This window comes from Schistocerca americana, chromosome 1 (genome assembly GCF_021461395.2).
Source record: "Schistocerca americana isolate TAMUIC-IGC-003095 chromosome 1, iqSchAmer2.1, whole genome shotgun sequence".
Taxonomy (NCBI): domain Eukaryota; kingdom Metazoa; phylum Arthropoda; class Insecta; order Orthoptera; family Acrididae; genus Schistocerca; species Schistocerca americana.
In genome coordinates, this window is record NC_060119.1 from 746,960,779 (window position 1) to 746,979,488 (window position 18,710).

General features: G+C 34.6%; 1 protein-coding gene across 10 annotated transcripts in view; it reads left to right on the forward strand.

Moving 5' to 3' along the window:
* LOC124610978 (protein held out wings) overlaps positions 1-11,623 on the forward strand; it is a 423,550-nt gene extending 411,927 nt beyond the window's left edge. For 6 of the 10 annotated variants that reach the window (XM_047140203.1, XM_047140208.1, XM_047140204.1 and 3 more), the window contains exons 7-8: positions 5,185-5,283; positions 8,518-11,623. In XM_047140203.1, coding sequence (XP_046996159.1) covers positions 5,185-5,261 — 77 coding nt within the window. In that variant the 3' untranslated portion in view covers positions 5,262-5,283; positions 8,518-11,623. Of the gene's footprint in view, positions 1-2,402; positions 6,550-8,517 lie in introns of those variants that run through there. The other 4 variants (XM_047140207.1, XM_047140211.1, XR_006979501.1 and 1 more) reach the window with 3 other exon arrangements.
* The last annotated feature ends 7,087 nt before the right edge of the window (positions 11,624-18,710 follow it).

The window sequence follows — 18,710 nt, forward strand, 5'->3', positions numbered from 1 at the left end:
TTTTGTACCAATGTTTACTCTGATATGAGAGCTGTTTACACAGCTTTGGTCCATTCTGTGCAGAATTACAGCTAAAACAGTGCTGGAAAACTGTTGGCTATTTAAAGAAGAATTTTTGCTAAACATCCTGCTATTTGATGCTAGTGTAAATCTGAACAATTCTCTTTTCTGTTGGAGTGAACATTCTAAAAAATAACTAGCTGTCCTTTCTGATTTTCTCACACTACTTAACAGGATCATTTGTTTCATGCTGTGTTCTGTACTTCTGTTTTATAAACATTTCTTTAATCTGCAGGACAACTGCCTCTTCTGCCAGTCCATATGCCAGCCAAAATATTGATTTGGTTTCATTTTATTTCAATTTTTTGTTCATAAAAATCACATTTAGGCTTGAATCTGAACAATTTACTAAGCTTACTGACTATATGAAAATCATGTAACATGTAACATATTCGCATTCACTGTCTTGCTCTACTAACAAGTGTCTTCAATATTGACAGGTGCTTCCTTTCATTATGGGTCAGCAGTCAGTATTTCTACAATAAACCCATTAATTGTTGTGAGTTGATAGTAAATTTAACTTGGCCCTCTCTCTGTCACTGTACATTTCACAGCAGGTTAACAGTAAAAGGTTTCTCTTCTGTGGTGATTTGCTGTTATGAGTTGAAAGTCAGAACTAGACTGCTTTTGAATGGTGCATTCTCCATGAGTGGCAAGCACTCACAGTGTCTCAGTTCTACCCAAATATTATTAGTTAGGGAATTGGGGGCTAACATTAAGTGTAAATGATTGAGACATGAGAACAATGGAAATGTGCTTCTTTAGTGAACATGTACCTAGAATTCATATACTATTATATTATATCACTCGTGATATTGAAGTATTGCTTTAAGAAGCTACAATGATCAAATTTTAATCATAGGTAGATTCTGTTGTTCTGTAATTTGTACAGAATGTTCTACAGTGCAATTTAAAATGTGAATTGTCATGATCAGTAAGAAGTAGGAGTATTGCAAATCATATAAAGGTGATAATGTATTTATGACTTCACTAATTACCGGTGGTATGTTTATGTAGTCATGTTCCAGGAACACCATGAGTATGAACTTAAGTTTTGAACTGTAGTTCTACATTTGTTTATTGTTTTTGTATTAAGCTGCTTTAGAATATCACCATATTGTGTACATGACATTGAATATTATATTGGATATTCTTCTGGGATAGTCATTTATGTAGTCTTTATTTTATTTTGATATATACATTTTCTTCTATTTATCATGTTCTTTCATACATACATTTTAATGCATTTATCATTTCATGGTTATTTCATTCGCATTTCATGTTTAGTACCTGGAATAGCCTAGAGATTTTGATATGAGGAAAGTCTCATTAATCTAGTTTTCATTATGTAAATTATTTCAGGGAAGTATTTGAGATACTTCAAGTCTTCTTATATTAAATTGTTTTGTAGCTTGTGACAGTGCAGAGCAATACACATATGAACAGAATACTGTGATGTATTCCAAATATTCTGGAAGAGAAGTTTCCCTTACTCTCCTCACACTCTTTGAGCCAATAAAATCAAAATATGACCCATTCATATATCTTTATACCTGAACTGGTAATAATAATTTCCTTCTGTTACTTCTTCTTGCCACATTAGGTACAATGGTTTTCTCCAGTTTACTCTGCCCTTTGTTGTCTGCTTAGACAACCTAATAATAAAAAAGTCCAATGTACAGCAGCTGCAGTATTGTCCTTAGTTCTCATCAAGCAGTCTACTTAGCTTTTGGTACTTAATTTCAAAGTACCAATTGCATTAAAAAGATTTTCCATAAACATTCATTAATATAATTGATTCAGTGTTTTTGGTAATAAGGAGTGTACGAGCATGTTATTCACAAAGCCTACTGCATAAGTGCATGAAAGTAAACTGGAGGCCAAACAACTACTGCTGCAAAATTTTGTTTTTATATACAAATGTGATGTTTTGGGAAGCTCTAGCAAGTATATGCTTACGGGCAGTGATCCTTTTAACATACTTTGAAACATTACTGAAGACAAACTTCATGTTTGTCTCCAAATTTTGAATTAATATCCTGAAATTTGAGGATGCCTGTCTTAATTACTACAGTGTACAAGCCTGCTGTGCAAGCTGTTTTGTTGCACTGTCATTCTGTCTTTTGGATTTGATTTTTTTGCCATAACTGGTTGGTAGGAATGAATATTCTTATTATTGTTATTAAAGTGCACATTGCTGTTTGCTCAAGATCATTGTGATGAAGTGCATAGCTTTAGCATAGGTTGTTTAGCCTCCAGTTTTGAAGGAAATTTTATACATTGTTGTCTGGGTGTTGGTATGAATTATGGACATTTGTCAAGATATCCATTGGTCATTCCAGAGCAGCGGTGGGTCACGGTTGGGGTGTAAACCACTGGTTGCATGCACGATGGCCAGACCATCGGTAGCCGTTGGTTGTTTGTGCATTCACGGCAACAGGAAAGGGAGAAAAACCATATGCTGCCTCAACCTGGGACAACAGCTTTGACCATGTTATACTATCAACCTGACCAGTTTTTGTAATTGAAACAAAGCTTAAATTTCGGAGTTTGTGTTTCATATTAGCTTTTGTCCTGTAGAGTGAATTAAATTATTAGTGTATTATAGTTTACGTGTATTTCACACATGCACAAGGATTTATATGTTTAAAAAGTGGGGAAATGATGCAAAATTACTTGTTACTGTTCATTCCCAGAACCCGTTATTTGTTTGGCACAGTAAAGATGCAGATAAAAGTTGCTGCATGACATTTAAATGACACTTTTGAATATTATTTAGTTTCTTCCACCACTGCAATTAAACAATTCTTGAAGTTCGATCTGACAGGAAAGATAGTTTAACATGGTCTTTTTGATATAAAACTATATTGCCTTAATTTCTATTGTAGACATACTTTTAACCAGTTGACATAGAATACAATACTATGTTCATAATGAATGAACTGAAGTTTATATACTTTTGTAAACTTATTACATTCGTTAGCCATTATGTTGCATATAGGCCAAGTGTAGATGTGTGCTTAAATTGGTAAGAGGAGTAGAATGACTGATGTTTGAATGAAATGTTAAAGGAGAAAGGGAGAGTAACATCACCACTTTCACATCACATCAAAAGTGCTAAAAATGATGCTGTGATATATTATCCCAAGAATTTGCATACTTTTAAAATGAGTATATTGCAGATTATTTGCTTGCATACAAAAAATATATTTTAAAACTTCTGCAAATCAAACATTCACATACATGCAGTCTTGCTGTATTAATCATTATTTGTATGCTTTAAGATTAGTACTTTGTTCTTTATTGTCAAAGTGGTGATTTTCTCTCCTTTTACTGAAAAATGGTGTGTATTTAATAAATAGTGTTGATTTGTTGTTATTCATATAAAACTGAAAAGGAAATTGTGGCTTTATCTTTTTTTAAGCATGTTAGAGTCATTATATGTGCTGCTCTGCTCTGTATGGGTACTTTCAAGGTGTGATATAGTAGTTTTATTATTGCGATATTTGCATGTGTGTGCAAGAGGAATGGATGTGATTTTAGCTTCTTGATTCATATTATAGCTTTTTTGTTTGTTTAAACTTGTGTGCTATGAGAATATCTTTAGTGAAGGTGACGGGCTTGCGAAGTATTGTACTGAAATGCATTGAGTATTAGCTGCTTCATTAGTTATATTGGTAGTGTATACCAGATAGAGGTGGTGGTGATCATTAATCTCCTAGCTGCTGTAATAAAATTGAAGTAACACACAATATCTTCATACATCTGATAATGAACAATACAGTCTTTCAGTTAAAGTTTATCGTCTCCTAATGGTATTACATTCACAACTGATAAATGTGAGACTACATTAAAACTGCATAGCTTTCCACTCTTTCTAACTTTATAGGGACCAATTAGTGCGAGTTCCATTTCTTATATCTAATAAATATCTTTAACAATAAGTAACAGGTCTATAATTACAGTTAACCTCCTGCAGTAAGGAACTCGCAGACTTTATAAATGAGTGCATAACTTTTCTGTAAACACTCCAGAAGCTGAATAACTCATCTTTTCTGTAGTTCTCCAACAGTTTGGAAAAAAAATTGACTTCTAACGCAGGAAAGTGCATAACACTGACCAGTATTCTCCATATGATGGGTGATAACATTTATAATGACACAGCATTACACAGGATGCATTCAACGTAGCATATACATATAAACTTCATAGGATGAATAACTGTCATACATAATTAAAGATGTTTTATAATAATTAATATTTCATGACAGTTAGGTGTCTGGAATACAGAAATCGTGCATAAAGTATTCTTTAGATGATGTGTAGTTACTATTGAACTAATCTGAAAGCAAAATGTAATTTTATCTACCTTGCTTCCTCCATAAATGATCAGTTAATTTGTTATTGAGTGCTTGAACACTGTAGTGCCATATAAATCTTGATTTGTGAGGTAGCTCATGTATTACTTTTTTAAATAACTGTGTTATAACAAAATTAAAATGTATTTATTAATAGGGCAGCAATTTCTTTCAAGAAAGTCAGTTCCTTTGTTATTGCCTCAGACACTGTGTATGTATATGTTTGTAGCTGTGTATAAAGTGTGACATGGTTATGCAGAAATCTGTTTCGAGTATTACATGTATGGAGAAAAAGGCCCATGACATAAATTAATGGAAGTTTTTATTTATGAGAGACTGAATTTGGGACTTCTAAGTGGTAATATGGCTGTATATTTGTAAAGGTCCCTTTCTTAAAGTTTTGCAGTAACTTAACAGTCGCAGTACTATGGTAGAGCTGTGTGTGTGTGTTTGTGTGTCTCACTGAATACAGTGTTATTCATATATTTTTCCTACTTTGCATGTGAGAATCTGTACTTCAAGTAATATCTTGCACAGTAAATATATCATGCAATACGTGAAAAAAGGTGCATTTCCCCAGAAAAATTACACTGACCCTTTTTTAGTGTTTTATATAATTTGGTTTCATTGTTTATCTACTTGTCAGATGTCTAAATATTTGTATTCCATGCAGTTTGTTGCTTCCATGTTGTAGAATGAATTTCAGTACTACATAATCTTGACAAATGCTTTAAAGTCCATTTGTTTTGTGTGACCGAATGAGCAGGTGCAGCAGCTAAACAACGGAGACATTTGGGTCAGTTACGGGAACATCCCTATCAGAGGGCTGGGGCTCTATCATGAAAACCCACTGCCTGATGGCAAGGTTAGTTTTCCTCTGTACCTCTTTTAAATCTTTCTTGTGTTTTCAGTTACTGCAGTCATTTCATGCAATGTAAGTCACACTTTTGTCATTTGATGTTGAGGATAAATGATTATAGTGGTGCTGCACATGTCATAAACAATTCTTGCTTTTGTTTATCAACGCATTCTTTGAAACTGCTTCACAATCTATTGTTCTACTGCATTTCAGTAGAAATAAAATTTTCAGTCTGTTTAAAAACAACCTCCAGATATCTCAAATATAATTATACCGGTTTGTTGCAAACAAAGCAAGACTTCTTTATGAAATGTGTGTGAAGAGTCATGAAATGTTTACAAGAACACTGTAGAAGGATGAAAAGAGGAAAGAAGGACAGCTCTTTTTGATCATAGTTGGAGAAAAACATCACATACACAAAGTGTACATTTTATTTACGTGTAGTACTGGACTTAAAAGTCCCTAGTTTTTGGTTACCTTAGGGAAGTAGATAAACTGAGAACAATATTACAGTAGGTTACTGTAGATTTCTATTATGTCTTTAGTACTGCAGCTAGTCTCCAGTTCATGACAATTTATTGCAACAATAAATGCTACTGTAATTTTTCGCATTCGGGAAATGTGGCGCCATTACTTTCTTGAATTGTGACAATCAGTAATATTTTAAAATCAAAATAATTATCGTTTACTTAGGTGTTTTAGTCATTCTTTTTTATCTTACGTTGTGTACAGAGAAAGTATAAACTTCATGATTGAATTATTTATTTCTTTCATATTGATCAGTTTTATTATTTTTATATTTTAACGGTTTATTTTATATATACACACACCAGACATACTGAGAATATTTACTATTCCTTATGTATAAACTTTTCATTGAGATATTATATATGTTTTGTAGAATTTCATAGTATTTTTATCGTATGGTTGTGATATTTTTCCATCATATGATACTGAATGAATGTCATTGATATGGAAGGAGTGTCATTGTTTTACGTCCTTCTTTCCTCAGTTTTTAATTGTATATAAGAAAGTGAAGTATGTTGTCCTGTTTTGTAAGGATATTTATGTTACGCCTTCATAAAAATGGGGGGTTGATCAGTACAGTTATTTATATTCTGTGTATTCTTTCCAGTTCGTAAACTATTTTGTATTTTGTTGATTTATGCTTGTTGTGGAATTATGCAATGAGATTTTTTACAATGGATTTGTATATGTTTAGTGCAAACAAGAATACCAGGAAAAAGAAATAAATAAATGAAAGAAACAGAAGTCAAACAAAGATTTATTTTTTTACTTTCACTCCATTCCTTTTCTTATTGACAAAAAAAGTCCTTTAAGCAGCTTCAGTAATTTGACTGGCTGCAGGAGATAAATTTGGGGACCACCACAGACAAGAAAGAATCTCACACAAATATGGCTAGTGCGACCATGGGATTAGTACCCTTAAGCATGCCTACACACGTTCTCTCTCTCTCTCTCTCTCTCTCTCTCTCTCTCTCTCTCTCTCTCTCTCTCTCTCACACACACACACACACACACACACACACACACACACACTACTAATGATAATAATTGTCACAGTAGAATCTACATATCATAGTGTTCTTTCCAAATTTTTCTATCCTCATTGTTTAACATTTACATTTCTCATTATGATACACATTTCGAAACAGTTATTCTTCATATCACTGTGTCATCATTTCGTGTGGATCCATGTGTACATACATATAATGCAGTTGTTTATGACATGAATCAATACTCTGAAGATATTTGCAATTGACTTTCAGTGAGCACATACTGAAAATTTTTACATAAAAACTAAAACAAAAGACACTATATATTTAGGGCATAATTTTGTGAAACAAATCCTAAAGAAAAGTCGTCATCAGTAAATTGATACTAACAGTCCAATATATGTTTAGATAACTGCAGTCTTCCTTTTTCAGATAACTGTGGCTTTGTTAGTCTGTTCGTGTCTCATCTTTGTTTATGTTTCAGGATGTTACATAATTAATACTTGGCTATTATTTAATATTTTAACATAATTAATAGTGTATTTACAGGCTTGGATTTCTAGTTATGGTTTAGAATAGTAGTATGGGTTTAATTTTAATAATATTGAGCATCACACTCATACTGTTTGTGGTGTTCAGTTGCTCAGGAAAATATTCCTTATTACCTTTCTAAAAGCAGTTGAATACTTACATATGGTAATTTGTCTTTTATCCTGATCTGAAATGCTTTGTATTACAAAATTGTCTTGAGAGTATACTCACTTTTGAAAGTTAATTTCTTTTTATTTATTAACTCTGGAAAGGCAGTAAATTGTAGATAGATATTTTGTACAGTCATTCTCAGTTTTAGATATATCTTACTAGCAAATTCATATTCATTTTCTAATTCACAGCACTTTTAAAAGGGGCTTTACATACTAATTTTTTGCCAGTGGGTGCTACTTCTAAAAGTCACGCAAACGAGCAGACCTGCACTTATTTGCTTTAAGCACACAATTGCGCGCAAATGTAATATGCTTTTCTTGCTCCGTCTCTCAATTGACTATCTCGTTTGCATGGCTTGGACCAGGACAGGCAGCCATATACTTCATTTTCACAGCACTGATTTGCTACAGCTGGTCACTTAAATTAGTGAAGAAGCATGGTTATCATCACATTGATTGTAAATTTTTAAAGTCTTTTCTCCTGAATAATGTAGCTAATTACTTTGCTAAATGGCTGCCTGGAATATGGGTGTGCCTATTTGCAGTCATGCATAAAAACTGGTACATCTGTTTTTATTGATGGCTGCATATTGGCTGCAACTAGTACCAAACTGTTTAAATATGAAGATTTCTCAGCTGTATGCTATGTCTGCTTCAAAAACTGATTTACCCATGGTTCTAATTGTAACTTAGAAATTCCAGAAAGGTTATTCGAAATGAAAACAATGTAAATTAATTCACTGATATTTTCCCTCCAGAATTCCTATTAACTGAAGCTACATTGTGTGGTTGTGGTGTTGTAGACTTGTAATGCTGGATCCCTCTTCCACTTTTATACAAGTAATAACTGCATACAGCTGGCAAGTTTTCCACATATCAGTGAGCTTAGTCATGTTATCACTCTGGGGTTTAATGACCATTAAAACCAAAAATAATCAAACTTTTGACTATAAATATACTAACATTCTGTTTTCTCTTTTTCTTGTTAACCTGGTTGCCCACCAACTTTGGCCCTGTAGGCTTGGAGTGCTAACACTGGATCCCTAGCTCCCCTCGCCTCGTGTTACGTAACATCTCCGCACGCACGTACGTATGGTGGAGCTAGTTGCCTGCACTCACTACTTTAGGACTAACTGTAATCTGGGGCCTCACTCATTTACCCACACAAATGGATGTATGCAAGATTTGTGTCATGTCATATAATTTCATATACTTAAAATTTCATTCATGTAAATGTTTCTCTGCTAACATTTTAGAAAATTGGCTGTGGATTGTAATGTAAGAGAGCTTTTGTGATTATTTGTATCAGTTTCGTAAACAAAAGTGAACTTTGGAACTGATCTGTTATATTCAAAAATTCTGAAAAATCTATTTAACATCTTAAGCTTTTTGAATCGCAGAATCGTTGAGTTGGTAAGTGAATGATGTCTCCCTGGAATATAATTTTTATCTGTTTACCCAGCTCATTGTAATTGTCTTATGATTTGTGTTAGTTGATCAAGGCTTACTCTTAATAAAAGAAAAAATTAATGTAAAAATATACAGGAAAAAGAAAAGAAAACATAGAACATGTTTCTGGCAAAACATTTTGATCTCTTATTGTTCTGTCAACAACTTTTCTTAGTATAATTTTTGTTGCTACCTTGTAAAGCAGATAGATTGGATTTCAAATAACTTTTTTTTTCCTTACTGATATGTTGCTATAATTTTGCAGGATTAAATTAAAAAACCATAGTAGAAAATTTGGTTTTGAATATTCATTTTACTCATATTAGGGAAATAAATTCAAACATATTAAATGTAATTTAGATTTATAATATAATATTCCTTGTCAGAATGGTGACTCATGTTTACAAGGTATGACAAGATGATTAAGTTTACTAATACATAGGATATCAGTATTTTTCATTTGGATTATATTTGGCAGCTTCTGATACACTTATTAGTAAAAGACCGTCCACAAATTAGTGGAATCCCATTTGCACAGACTTGTGCATAAATTGGTCACATAATTGTGCACTGTAAGTGTTAAGTTATACAGTTTCATGTACTTATATAAGAGTCTGATTATTTACATCAGTACTTTATCATTGCTCAGCAATCGGAGACTAAATGAATGTGCGATTTTTCTGCTGTGAAAAAAGCAATATATCAAGATATTAAAATATTTCTGCATCATATTAAGTGTGCTACCGTGCTGCATGACCTCAGAATTTGTTGCATTGCACTTCAGAGTTTAATAATTAGTCTTCACTCTGCAAGCATGCTATGTTAGATAAATTTATAAAACTTTTAAGAATTTTTTATATAAATAGGTAATTAATTGGGATTCTACTATGTTGATATTAATTTTATAGTTTATAAACACAGTTGCAATATTACTGTAATGGATGTGAAAAAATTCAAAATATTTTATGATGTAGTTGTTTTAATTTACTAGAACAGGCAGTGTGCAATTTTTGTTTCTTTTTGTTTGAAGAACGAGTAAAGTTGCAGTACATTGTGTGCTATTTCTAAACCATTTGTTTTGAGTGTTCCTCAGATTGTTTCATTGAAAATACTCAGTGAGAATAATTTAATGACATCCTTAAATTTTACTTTTTCTTTTTGGCTTGGTTTTTGGTAATCCCATCAATTTCTGTAATCTCGTAAGTATTTGACTTTTGGCACTGAAAGCTGAAGGCCATATTAATGTGGAGGTGCTGTGGTCATTTTGGTACTTGTTTCCACTCTGAACAAGTGTGATATGTTTCCTGTATGTAATATTTCTTTTTCTCCACTTTCTTCTTCTTTGAATATTCTTACTGAGTATTTTCCATTATACTTTGTTATTAATAGTAATATAGTTATATTTTCAGTATAAATGTAATTTAGAATTTAATATTTTCCAATTTTATATTGTGCACAAGAACAACAAAGGTCTTGCAGCTTTATTGAAACTGCTGTAAGATTTTATGCACTAGACAGGTCAGTCTACTTAAGAGAATGCTAACAGAACAGTAGCCAAGAAGCATCTCTGGTATATAGGTTACGATACTTGTTTCCTTGTCTTTATTAATCAGTCTTTTTATACAATGAGTGTGCTAACGTAAAGGTGCTTGCATGTTACGTGCACAAGTGGTGATAAAGTGCATTTCTTATTTGCAGTTTCAGTGTTCGTTTATATTGAAGTCCACTCAGTAAACTGTGGTACTTTACCCTTCCATTAGTAAAAGCTTGACATTAAATGAAAAAGAAATAGACAGTACTTTTCACATAATTCATAGACCCAAATGATTTCAAGATCCCCTAAGCTGTTATCACATTTCACTTCAAAAGTACCAAAAATACTGGAAGTGTTAAATCAACATGCACACAATCAGGAGGAGAAAAAAAGTAAATTTCAGTGCATCTGAAACATACAAAGACACACTAATGCAAGACACAGTTGTCAATAATAGTGAAGGTCTAGTAAATTGGGAAGAAAGATGCTACTTCTTTTTTTTCCCTTCGCAACAGCCTTTAAGAATACTACACACAAAAATTACCTAACAAAGACGATGTGTTTATTACTTATATGTTTAAATGACTGGATTCTGTGGCTGATGTCAAGCTTTCATGGATTGTAACACACACAGATACTATTAAATCTGTGCTTCATTTAATATACAGACAGTCATTAACAGTGACTTTGAATTAACAAAAAATACTTCATGAAATGATTGCATCAAATGGGAGAGCAGCCATTGAAAAGATTCTTATTGGGAAACCACAACTCATGACTGCAAACAAGGGCATTCAGCATAAATACTTATAAGTTCCTGGATATGTTGGTTTTGTCCAGCACAATAAGTTGCAGTCAAATATTAGGCCTAGAGTTATATTTTGCAGTATGTTTCCATGTGCCATATATTTGATGAATACACATTGTCCTACTTTATTGATATTTTACTTAATGTTCTGTCTCATAAAGAGCATTTCAGAAATTATAATTTAGAGGGAATGACATGAACATACTAAGGTACTTAAGAAAAGGGTTTAAACTAGATCTGTTCATGTTTACAAAAATTTATACATGATTATATGAATAAATTTTGTTATCTGTAAAATATGTGTTTGTAATAAAAGAGATTAATCCACAAGGAATAGAATTTGTGTATATAATCATTTATGTATCTATTTATTGACACTTACATAAAGACTGACAGAGCATTGTTTTGAAATAAAAGACACTTCTGTTTGTAACATTTTGGGATATGATAGATATTGTATGGAAAGGTACAAGAAAGTGGTTGCTGTTCAAATAATCAAAATGTAACATCTGTTTGAAGTTCAGTAGTTCCACAACAAATATACTTCTGTGTATGAGGAAGAAGGGAAGGGGTGTGGAATCCGTTTCTGAACTGACCTGCAGACTAAAAGAAGTGTCAATCATTTATTTAAATATCCAGCAGTTATGTTTTGATTAAATTATTTTTGAGGTCTGACATTTGAATTTTGCTCCACGATGCACTTCCCTTCCATTTATTAGTTCAGCCCATGTAAAAGCAATGTTGTTTGTCAAAAACATAAGCCTATAGCCAGACAAAATATTGAACTGCAGGTACTCTATTACTTTGTGAGTACAAAATTTCCTTACTTCTCTTTCATATGTAGTGGATGATGCTTTTAGAATTACATTAACACCAAGGAATTGCTTGGGTAGGGTACCAAGATCCACTATTGCTCAGGATAGCTTCATAACTTGTGGTATCACAATCCCTGCAGTGTTGGAGAAAAAGAACTGGCAGTTTAAGCTAGGAAATGTGTAACTCCTTCTACAATCAATAACTTTAGTACAACACAATCAAAACGCCCCTGCTTCGCATAGGTAGCACTAAGTATCTATGGCCAGATGACATGCCTGTCATATTGGTAATAAATTATGTACGGAAACCTTCCTTGTGAATCAGACTGTCTATTAGTGAAAACTGTATCAGTACTCCTGCAATCATTCCTGAGATTAGCTTTCACATACAGACAGAAACAAAATGATGGGTGGCTTTTGATTTAGTAATATGTATAGATATTAATGTCACTTAAAATGTATAGCTCGCATTTGCTCTGTGCAAACCCCAGAGGTACCACGAATGTCAGTTTCTCTGGCTGTGGGCATTACAGCCTTGCATTCAAGATTTACAGCATTCTTTCAAAAGATATTTTTGTACTTAACCATAGAGCTCTGCAGGAATTTAAAAAAATGGGCATGAATAATTTATTACAAATGAAATAAAAGTTCTCTCTCACACCTACTTTGTACTGAAGACGTGAGGATCAACAGCTCTTCAAGGAATCGACAGTTCAAATGCAAATTACAGAGTTACTTTTGTAATCCCCCATCTAAACTTCAACCTAATTTTTGTAATAATCATGTACTGTTACTATTCTGCAACTAGATTTCTATACCTCAGGAAATGCAAATATATAGGGCAGAATAGTAGTGCCTACTTGAAAGTCATGACAGTGGGAACAGTAGTAAAAAGGGCTGATAGAGGCTCAAACGAAAAGACAAGTAACCTGTGAGAACTGGAGCTGATACTACTCTCATAAAGAGCAGCAGGGAACTTAAGGGAGAGAAAACTGTGAAACTACTGGAGATATAAAACTCATAAACAGTTCCAAGTACAGAGGGCACATGAGGTAAGTGAAAAGTAAAGCATTCATTATTTCAGTTTAGATTATCCCATTCCTGTTTGTCAAAGCTGGTGCAGCAAATATTTGGTAAGTTGTAGTCATAAACTCTGTAAATCAGGCACAATCTGTAGCAGTAGCAAAAGAACAACAAGAAATACTATTCTGTTGCAAATTAACGTATGCATTTACTGGTGAAACAAGAAAGTGACATGAAACTTTCAGTCTGCAGCGGAATGTGTGCTGATATGAAACTTCCAGGCAGATCAAAACTATTCACTGGACCAAGACTCGAACTTGGACCTTTGTCTTTTGCAGGAAAGTGGTCTACCAACTGAGCTACCCAAGCACAATGCATGACCTGTCATCACAGCTTTACTTCTGCCAGTAGCTCATCTTCTACTTTCAAAACTTTACAGAGGTTCTTCTGTGAAACTTTGCAGGACTAGCACTCCTGGAAGAAAAGATTACTGAGACGTGGCCTAGCCACAGCCTGGGGGTGTTTCCAGAATGATATTTTCACTCTGTAGCAAAGTCTGTACTAATACAAAACTCCCTGGTTCATCACCACAATTTGCCAGACCGAGACTCGAACTCAGGACATTGCCTTTACGGTAATGCTAACTTCTCCATCGAACACCATATTATTAGTACCAAGCAAACTTTCCTAAGATAACTGTAGCAGCTGCTTTGTGTGAGATCATTTTCCCTACCAGTCAATAGTCCAAATGTTCGACATTCTGGTGGGAGAACTGGGCAATGTAGTCACTGTAGATGATTTTCACTGCTAGCTATGTTGTTTCTTTAATTCACAGCAATGCTGGGACATTGCACTAATTGTTTCAAAGCACTAAAACTTTGTTTTTAGGAATAATACTAACTTTAATTTCCCCATATACAAACTTTGTGAATATTTATCATTTTTTATGTGGTGTAACTGTAAATAACAGCTTTGTTACTAATAATGGGTATTCTGAAATAACATTATTGGCTCCCTTCAATTAAGGATCAGTTTTAGTACATATGTAAGGTTCATCAGTGTCCAGATACTGCACATAGTGGAAGCTATTTTTAGTTAATATCCATTTGTGTGTGTGTGTGTGTGTGTGTGTGTGTGTTTGCACACAAAGCAAGAGAGATTTATGAGTAGTATAGCTTGTGCTATTCAATGACCCTGTTCATATTGACAAATTAGGGGACTGATAAGAGGAGCAAATGAAAAGATGAGTAAATTGTAAGATCTGGAACTGATACTACTCTTCTAAAGAGCAACAGGGAATTCAAGAGAGAGAAAATTGAGAGACTAATGGAGATGTGAAACTCATAAACAGTTCAAAGTGCAAATGAACACAATGTGTGGTTGTGTGTGTGAATGTGTGTACTATTGCTGGAAAAAAGACCTATTTCTCAAAAGCTGGTGTGAATGCTGTTTCTTTTTATGTGTTTCTGTGCTCCACACGTCGATCTGCCACAGGTGAGCAGTAGCCTCTCCCATATTTTACATATTGCTACATCCAGGAATTTCCATTTTTATTTTTTATTTATTTATTTATTTATTTTTTTTTTTTTTTTTTTTTTTTTTTTTTTTTTTTTTTTTTTTTTTTTTAATGATGATCATGAGATGCCACCATTATCTCCCTCATTGCCCTGAGCAGTTGACCCAAGAAAGCACAATTTAATTACACAGACCATACTGATTTATCAAAACTACTTGAAACCTTTAGAGTTTGTTCATTTAGTATGTCCAGATTTTATATTGTTATTAATAGCTGCTCCTCTGCTACGTTGTAGTCGAACTTACACTCATAAAAAAATGTTACTACAAGTAACATATCCACTTTGCATCTATATTGTCACATAAGGTGTAACCACTCAACAGATTCCTTGCCAAAGTAAAATGTTATGTATGTTGGCTGTTTTTAAAGTAAATTTTGTTAAGCAATAGGATACTAATTATATTCCTCTACACCTAGATGACTACTTAGCAATTCACAATAAAGTGTGTGGCAGAGTGTTCACTGAACTACCTTCAAGCTATTTCTCTACCACTCTTTTCTCAAACAGCGTAGGAAAAAGAACACTTAAATCTTTCCACAAGAGTTCTGATTTATTATATTAAGATGATCGTTTCTCCCTATGTAGGTGGCACCAACAAAATATTTTTGCATTCAGAGGAGAAAGCTGCTGATTGAAATTTTGTGAAAAGAATCCTGGCAAACGAAAAGCACTCTGCCCCATTTTTTTTGTTGCCACCCCAGCTTGCATATCATATCCATGATTCTCTCTCCTGTATTTCGTGATACTACAGAATGTGCTGCCCTCCTTTGAACTTTTTCAGTGTTGTTCAACAATCCTATCCAATGTGGCTCCCATGCCACATAGTAATACTCAAGAAGAAGACTGAAAATAATAGTGTAGGCAGTATCTTTAAAAGACCTGTTATGTCTTCTAAGTGATAGTCAATAAAATGCTGTCTTTGGCTAGCTTTCCGTACATTATCTATGTGGTCATTCCAGTTTCAGTTATTCGTAATTGCAATCGCTAAGTATGTGATTGAATCATAGCCTTGAGATTTGTCTGATTTTTCATGTAACTGAAATGTAGCAGATTCTTTTCAGTACTCATATGGATGACTTTACATTTTACATTATTTAGAGTCCATTGCTACTTTTTGCAGCATACAGATATCTTGGCTAAATCATTTGGCAAATGGTTTTGATCTTCTGGTGACTTTATGAGATGGTAAATGACATCAGTATCTTGAAACTATTTTAAGATTGTTGCTCAGATTGTTTCCTAAATGGTTTATATACAGGGTGCATCAAAACAATGTATACACACTTTGAAGAGTCATAGAAAATTTATTTCCCGTTCTACAATGTTAAATTTCTGGAAATGGAAAGCTTAAAGTCCAATTGGAAAAATAAATGTACTTTGCAAATGTGATTAATGTTCGAACTGGTGCCCTTCAGCATCAATACATTTCTGAGTACGAGTCACCAATGATTCCGTACATCATACCAATGAGATTTCTGCGCACACTGCCTGAATCTCATTCCAAAGTGTGTCCAGGCTATGTGGTTTATGTTTGTACACATCATCTTTTATTGTGCCCCATAAGAAGAAATCCAGCAGCGTGAGGTCTAGAGAGCGTGCAGGAAACTCGATTAGTCCCCTGCATCCTATCCACTGGGTTGGCACATTGTGATACAGGTATGCTCGTACGTCCCTATGGTAGTGCGGTGGGGCGCCATCTTGTTGGAAATAAAACTCATCATTACCATATAATGCATGAATGGCAGGGAATATGGAGTCAGCATGCATTGTTAGGTACGTTTCTCCAGTAACAGTACCTTCAAAGTGGAAAGGCCCAATGAGTCCCCTTGCAGACAAACCACACCACACATTTACACCAGGCAAATTCACAGCCTTTTTGACTGTAATGTGAGGATTATCTTCAGCCCAGTACACACAATTGTGCCTATTGACAGTTCCATTGAGTTTGAATTGGGCTTCATCCAACCAAATTATGCTACCCATATATCCCAGTTCACGTCTCACCATCTCGTGAACCCATTCACAAAATTCTAACCTTCGGTCTGGATTGTCGTCACTTAGTTGTTGCACCAGCCTTCGAATGTACGCACAAAACTTACCTTTCTTCAGGGTGCGTAGCACACTACTAGCACTTACATTACTCTCACATGCCGCTTGCCTTGAAGATTTTTGAGGCGAATGCTGAAACAGTTCCAAGACCACAGTTGTGGAATCATCACTTGTAGCTGTACGAGGTCACCCTGATCGACCTTTATACACATCACACACTGTTCCATGAACTTCGAATTTGTCGTAGATGTGTAATGGTTAACCTTGAAGGTGGTTCTGTACCATACTCGCTTCTCCACTGTCTTTGAACCGCAGCTACATTCTCAAACTTCCAGTACCACTTAATTATCTGCTTCTGCGCTTCAAAGCTCAAAGGCACGTCTGCCATGTTGCAGTTACTTCCTTGCCACTGCTGCCACCTGTTGAAGAAACATAACATTACTTTCTCACAGATGTTTAACCTTGTAGAATGGGAAATAAATTGTCTGACAGTTCAAAGTGTGTGTACATTTTTTTGACACACCCTGTATATTAGAAATGGCAGAGCGCATATAAAATTTTCTTGGGGAATGCCAGATATCGCTTTCGTTTTACTTGATTAGTTTCTGTCAATTACAATGAACTGTGACCTTTCTGACAGGAAGGCATGAATCCGTTTGCACAACTGAGATGATACTTCGAAGGCACACAATTTGATTAGAAGTCGCTTCTGAGGAACAGTGTCAAAAACCATCTGGAAGTCTTGAAATATGGGATCAATGTGAGATCTCCTTTTGGTAGCACTCATTACTTCATGCGAATAGAGAGCTAGTTGTTTAACAAGAATGATGTTTTCTGAATCCTTGCTGACTGTTTGTCAATAGGTTGTTTTCTTCAGGGTTATTCATAATGTTCAAACACTGCATCTGCTTCAAAATCTTACTGCAAATCAGCACTAGTGATATGGGTCTAGAATTCAGCAGATTACTAATATGTCCTTTCTTGAGTACTGGTGGACTTGTGCAATCTTCCAGTCTTTAGGCACGGGTCTTCTGTTGAGCAAGATGTTGTGTGTGACTCCTAAGCTACATTACATTCAAAATATTTTAAGAATGAAAATAATCAATTATTGACAATACATTGTACACACACACACACACACACACACACACACACACACAGAGAGAGAGAGAGAGAGACAGAGAGAGAGAGAGAGAGACAGAGAGAGAGAGAGAGAGAGAGAGAGAGAGAGAGAGAGAGAGAGAGAGAGAGAGAGAGAGACTTTTGCAAGCTTTTGGAGCCAGTGGCTGCTTTTTCTGGCAGGAGAGTTTAAGGAGAAGGAAGAGGGATGACAGGAAAGGACTGGAGAAGTTTAGGGAAAGGGGTACAGTTCATAGAAGCCACCCAGAACCCAGCATCAGGGGAGACACTTATGCACCATAAGTCTCCCCTTACCCCTCTTCCTTCCCTTACAACTTTCCACCAGAAGAAAGAGCCACTGGCTCCAAAACCTTGTAAAAGTTAAATCTTTGTGTGTGTGTGTGTGTGTGTGTGTGTGTGTGTGTGTGTGTGTGTGTGTGTGTGTGTGTGTGGGCAAGTGCGCACCACTTGGTGAGTAGATTTTTTATCTATCCATTCAAAATATTTTATTATTCTACTTGTGTCTGAATGTGTGTCATTACAACAAATGGATGTTTGTGGCTTATCCATTTAATATCCTGTAACTCCATGAAAATGCAAACCTGCATTGGCATTCCCACTACTTTGTGAAGCAATTTCTCACTTCCTGCGATTCTGATCTTCTCCTGCATCACAACATGTCAAGAATGTCAGGGTAATAACCATCATTGTATGCATTCATGATACAACTTTAGAACATACTGGAAGGAGACTGTTTTATGAAGACTGTTTTTCCTTTAAAGTTTTATAAAAAAAAAACTAACTTCAGAATCTGTGAAAGACACAGTGACAGAAGAGG